The sequence below is a fragment of the Oryzias melastigma genome, linkage group LG1 (genome assembly GCF_002922805.2).
Source record: "Oryzias melastigma strain HK-1 linkage group LG1, ASM292280v2, whole genome shotgun sequence".
Classification (NCBI taxonomy): Eukaryota; Metazoa; Chordata; class Actinopteri; order Beloniformes; family Adrianichthyidae; genus Oryzias; species Oryzias melastigma.
In genome coordinates, this window is record NC_050512.1 from 24,252,168 (window position 1) to 24,258,699 (window position 6,532).

General features: G+C 37.8%; 1 protein-coding gene across 1 annotated transcript; it reads left to right on the forward strand.

Moving 5' to 3' along the window:
• Nucleotides 1-2,174: 2,174 nt before the first annotated feature.
• On the forward strand, nucleotides 2,175-6,532 carry si:dkey-45d16.4 (the record flags this gene model as incomplete). Its single annotated transcript, XM_024290310.2, is given in 7 exon segments — nucleotides 2,175-2,347; nucleotides 2,705-2,827; nucleotides 4,066-4,207; nucleotides 4,487-4,595; nucleotides 5,862-5,946; nucleotides 6,123-6,308; nucleotides 6,488-6,532. Coding segments are annotated over 7 exon segments (727 nt in total), but the record flags the coding sequence as incomplete, so codon positions are not given.

The window sequence follows — 6,532 nt, forward strand, 5'->3', positions numbered from 1 at the left end:
CATATGCAGCTTTTTATTCAAGTTTTCAGGTCTTTTTTTAAATTTACAATATATTGTTCAAAGATTTATTTCAAGTTTCCAATTTTTTTTATTTACAATGTCTTGTTTTCACATTTATTTTCAGCTACAATGTCTATTTTTCAAATTTTCATGCTATTTTTTTCCTTCACTTTAAGCTGATCCTGATTTGACCCCATAATGGGGCTGCTAAACATAATATGAAAATGCATCTGTTTATGAATGTTTGCACATTTATTTTGAAGGTTGGCTCTGAGGGAATTAGGGCTTGTAAATAAGTTTAAAACAAAACAAATCTTTGGTCTGCGTCTGTTTACAAGGTTAGAAAGTTAATCTTTAATTCGTTTATTCGTTGACCAATGAGAGGAAGGCGTCTGTCAGGAAGACATTTGCTCTGTGATTATTCCTTGGAGGAAAGACTCTGTTTGTGCATGAAGGTCTCACAGACAGTGGAGCTCAGCATAAGAACATTGCTTTACACGGATAAAAAAAATAAAAAAATAAAAAACAAGGGACTTCTGAGCCGTTTGCTGTCATGGATACCATAATAGAAAAATGAGTGTATTGCAGCAGCTTTACTCTACATTTAGCTTCATATCAACCTTAATGACAACTCTGAGGATGTTTCCAGTGAAGCTCTCTCTTGTGGTTTTGTGAGTTTAGGTGATGAATATTTTTAAGTGTCTATACTTTTAAACTGAATTGTGTTTATTTAGGCATATCTTTAATAGTTGATAGGATCAGTCATAAATTGTGCAAACATGCTGTAGGAGAGCTCTTCTCGCTGCTTTCTCCGCCTTGTATTTGCACCGTCGCTCTTCCCTGAAGCTCTTACTGGAAAAGTCTTTTGATCCCAGCAGGTCCAGAACTGTGTGTCCTTGCTCATTAACAGTCTGCCGACATCTGAGCACGCAGCTTCAGCCCGCACGCTTCCTTTTCTTTCATGCATTACCATGGTGATGACTTCTGCTGCATAATCGCCGGTTGTATGGATGGAGTTTTTCTTCGGTGACTATCTTTAGTCCACCTGTGTCAGTTTCATTTATTGTTTTCTTCCCAGATGTTCTCACTTATGGCAGCTGCCATCTTGTTTTAGCCCAAAGGCTTCTAAATGACAGAAGCGTTTAACAGGACTGTCAATGGTAACAAGTCGCCCTCCATCTTTCTTTTAGTTATAGCTTTTAAACATTTTTAGAGAAGCTTGGTGAAAAATATTACAGAGGATCATGCTTTTCATTGATAAGTAGAAAATAAGTGTTGTTTCCTTCGTTTGCTTTGGTTTCTTTGTGGTCGGAGGTCTTTTTTAGGCTTATAAGCAGTTGTTTGAATTGACTCAAATGGCATAAACAGTATATATTCAGACTGGAAAAGGCCGTTGGTCCAGACCGAATCCACTTTATTAGACCAGATTGAATCCTGAATCCTGAACTTTGCATTTGGTTTATATTCAGATTGGACTTTTCTGTCCCAAACCAAAGGTTGTAAACAAAACCACGTGACTAAAGATCTCTTCAATCATCGTCCAGGAATGTCAGGGGCAAAGCAACAAGAGAAAGAATTATGGAAGTCCTTGCGATCCTTGTTGGGATAGTTATTCAAACTTGAGTTGCATTATGATAATCTATTTTTTTCTGTATTTTTCCTAAAACACAATTTTAAAAGATAAAATAATTTTGTAACTGCAGGATATCTCCAAAGAAATGCAATTAACAATATTATTATTTTTTTTAAAGTGGTCTTGAGTGGTGGAGGAACTAAAACAGATGAGCAACGATTTGTATCTAAAGTTGAGTGGGCACAACTGGACTTAAAATCTTCTTTTGCTTTCTTTCTGTCAGTGATGAAACCTTTTTAGAAATATTTTTAATCCAATTACTATTGAATTAAGCCAGATTCACTTAAAGTCAACATTTTATCTAAATATTTGCATACTTTGATTTTGATTTTTTGGGGTTTATCAAATATAGATTTTAAAAAGTGAAAACTCTTCCCTGTCAGTCAAACTTTGATACTTATTTCTGTTCACACATTCAAACAACCCTCCTTTACTATTACATATAATTTGGCCTTAAATGTAAATAAATCCTCAGGTCGTGTTGCAGAAATAGGGCCTGAAGATGAAACTAAACGCAGCGCTCTGGCGCCCTCTTCTGGCCATACGCGGTCAGCGCAGCTCCGAGGAGCGAGTGCCCCACAGATTCTCGGCCAAGTTGGGTTACACGTCAGCGGGAAACCTGTACTGGTGAGTGGACGTGTGCCGCGCGCGTCAGGCAGTTCCCGGATGACGGAAGCATGGATCGGGTTGTGGTGGAGGTGCCGATCAACAATGGTGAGTCCCGTTCCTGCCTCCACGCACAGTGCGCAGTTTAACCCCTCGCAGCTCCTGTAAAAAGGCCTCCTGCTCCTCCTGCTCCTCCTCCTGTGACGCATTCGAGCTGCTGCAGACCCGGCAGGCTCTCCGCTCTGCTTGCTGTAGCTGCAGCTGCTCCCCCCTTTCCTTCAGGAGGAGTTGCCATGTGTCCGCCTCCTGTCACCACAGCTCAGGCCTTCAACCAGCAGTTGTCACATTTCTTAACTGCAGATTTCATGTTTTTTGACATGTTTTGTTATTGATCAGTACTGGTAACTCATCATTTTGTGGATGAAAAAAATAGCATATGTAATAAATCTATTTAACTTCCATCAGGTTTTTCCATTTCCTGTCCTTCCACAACACCCAGAAAGCGGCAGGTCCGCTTCTCAGCTCGCCATGACATCATCCTTCTGCAAGAGGTCATCGCCCAGAACCCCTTTGCCTCCAAAGAACCCGGTTTGTCACTTTCACAACAATCCTATAAACCCATTTTTAAGCTTTGGAGACCAACTCCAATGAAAATTGTGTTTTAAACATATTTCTGTGGTATTATTTAAATTTTGGAGGACATATGGAAAGAAAATTACACTTAAATTAGCATTTCTGAGGATGTCTTGATTCAAATCGGTGTGAATAAATCAGGAGCAGACGACAAAATAGAAACTACAATCTGTGTTTTTGTTTCACCAATAATACAAGTTGGAGCTGTAAGCTAGTGGGAGACCGCGTATAAAGATGGTTAATGGGAGGGGAGGGCAGGCTTTTAAGGCTGATTTCCATTGGTATGACCGTGGTGTGTCTCTGTTGTGTTGATTAAAAATTAATAAATAAATAAATAGAATGTTTCTTAATCAGTCAGGGTGTTTACATCATCTCCGTCATGCGTCTGACATCCATCCCTCCACAATGAAAGATTTACACAGGAGCTCTAGTTCCAGTTTTTTGGCGCGTCAGAAAAAGACAGAAAAACAGGAAACGGGTCCAGATTTCAAAATAAAAACTTCCATTTTACTAAGATAACATTTTACAATCGTATTTTAGATTTAAGAAAACATACCCACACAATAAACCATGCTCACGCAGGTAACACCGGCTTCCATTTTCGCCACAAATGACAAAAGTTTAATGTTGGCAGCACAAAAACACAACATATATGACACAAAACATACATTTTAGGGGCATGAGGCCTGATTGCTAATGTTTTAGATGAACAAAAGCCTTGTTTCACTGAGTGATCTGGACGGTACGGTCCAGTATTTTGAGCGTTTCCATTATAAAATGAACCCAATAAACAGTACCAAACCGTACCTCTTGCATCGGTTGTAGGTCCATAGAAAAATGGAACAGAACGGCAAAGCCGCTGTAGCCACCCGTTGATTTGCATAAAGTGATGACGATATAAGAAAGAGTCAGTATAGCGCTCATTTAAGCGAACATTTCCAACATTTTACGGCGGTATTCTTCTTAGCCGCTTGTAATCTTCTTTCAACATTATATCTGAAGTAACTGTCATGGAAAACAACACAGGCTCTTTGATTTTGTCTAGAAACGGCATAATCACAAGTAAATGACCACTGGGCACACTTTTAAAATAGATCAAAGGATGGTCGGGGTGGGACGTTAAGTAATATATATCTTAAATAGAATTTTTAAAAAAGACCTAAGTATAACATAGGTGTTATTGATGTGCTCAGGGCGGATCTGGGCCCGCGTGGGGGAGATCATCACTGCAGCTCTTCAGGAGGAAAACTTTGAGGTGGACGCCCGCAGATGTCGGGAGAGGACCATGCTGCTGCTGGACTACTACAAGAAACAAGACTATCCTAGTTTGCGCAGGTTTGTTTGGTACACATGAATGCCATTTCTGTTAGAAAATGTCTACAAGTTAACACATAAAACATCTGTTGGTGAAAGTTCTTATTTATCCAGGTGATCCGACACCTGGATTAGTAATGAGATGTTTCAAGAAAGATTTTCAAGACTTAAAACAATGATTATTTCTCCTTTAATAAAATAAATAAATATATCATCATGTCTGCTCAGCTATTTTATTAGCATACGATAGAGGACACAGACGTTCCGCCTTCATTTAGAGATTGTTTTGCTTTAATCCAGGTTTGGAACTGAGAGGCTTTACGCTCAAAAGGAGGACCTGCTCCATGAGGTTCTGGAGCTGGAGGCAGAGAAGGGGCTCCTGGCCAGTGGCGAGGTTGTCAAGTACCAAGTGAGTGAAAATATTATGTTGATAATAAAAGATTTGAAAGCAGAAGAAAGCAGAAAACTGTTAAAAAAACAAAAAAGTGTGTTGCTTTTTTGAATTGATGATCTTTTCCCTATTATCTGAGGCTGAATGAAATCAGAAAATCTGCTGATCCTCTTGGATAAGAGACTTAAAAAGTCTAGATTATCCTTTTTAAAACTTTTTTTATGCCATGGAACCATCCTGGATATAAAGTATATTAAAGTATCACTTTTTTCTCGATATATATATATATATATATATATATATATATATAAATAGTTTAGATACATTAAGGATAAAAGAAACATGTTGGTTTTAAAAGAAAGATGGGTTACATTTATGAGAAATGAACAGAAAATGTAAACTAACTCAATAATAATAGAAAGAAAACATGTTCAAAGTTAGCTTTGCTCAAAACTGTTGAACGAACATTTATAAACCCACTGATCTGCTCACAGAAACATATCCATCTTCAAGGGTTACAGTTACAGATACACCCACGATACATATCAATTTAATCATATAATTTTTAATATTTTTGTTATTGTGATTGCATAAGCCTATTGTCACACACACACATATTTTTTTCATAAAACTTAGCATTTTGAAACAGATGTGGACATTACTGCCAAAAAAAGCTTATTTTACTTGATTATAGAGGAACCAAACCAATCATAAAATATTAAAACATTGCTCTCATAATTTGTATTCTGTTTGCAAGCTCAAATCAAACAAAACCAATATTATGCCAACTCAAAAAGGTGACAAAATCATGTGACAATAAAGGTAAATTAACACAATAGTGCCAAACTGAAAGATTAAAATGTCTCAAACATCAGATGCCAAACTCCTTTAATCACTCAGTTTAAACTATTTTAAGCCACAGTGTTAGAATTAATGTTGGATAAAATAAACTTTACTTAGTAAAACAAAACAAAAGTGCAGATTTGCTTTTTCTGAATTATATGTACAAGATTTTTTATTTATATGTATAATTTTAAGCTTATAGTTGTTTTTGTGTCCAAATTGACCCCAAGAAATTAAGAACTAAAGACATGGACCAATTGAGTGCATCTAGAGATGGTCTTTGGATGGGAACAAGGTTCCCGTTACAAAAGTTTCCCTGGAAACCAACTCTGAGTTTCATAGATTTTTTATCTATGGAATAATAATAAAATCCTATAGATACTGAGAACTAAAGATGGCTTTGGCCATTTAAGCTAACTAAATTCTGTTTGTTTTTCTCAGGACGAGGAACGGAGAAGTCGTGCTCTAGAAGAGCTCACTTTACCAGAACAGGACAAACCCATCATCACACAAACACCTGCTCCAGGTAAAACCTGTTCTATAGACTGGTCAGGATGAAGTGAAGCTAAGAGAAAACACAGTTATGTGTTTGTCATATGAGACTCTGAAGATTTGGGAGAAAATATATAATTAATGGTGATTCAGACACACTTCTGCAAAGAATCAGTCTTACCTTGAATTGATCCATTTTGATGGTTATAGATCCTGACGACGAGCCCGACCAAATCACAGAGCTTTCAGCGGCGCCCACCGCTAAGAGGCCCTGCCAGTGCTGCTGCCAGACCTACTCTGAGATTCTCAGCTTTCTGGAGAAACGCTCCGAGGCCGAGCAGCGGCTTCGAGAGGAAGAGCTGACCCTGCGCAGAGAGGAGTTGGAGATCCAGAGGAGTACGTCTTTTTCTAAGTATTTCATGTTTAAAAATCAATTTTTATGTTGAAAGGAATGGATCATCAAATTGAAATGTCCCTTTTTCATTTTAGAAAATTAGAATTTAAAACCACCTATGTATTAGATGCTTCCGAGTATATACCAATGTGTTTATCCCATAATATGTTTGTGCTTTCAGGTAAAATTGCTCTGGAGAGAGCACGACTGGACGCTGAAAGGAAAG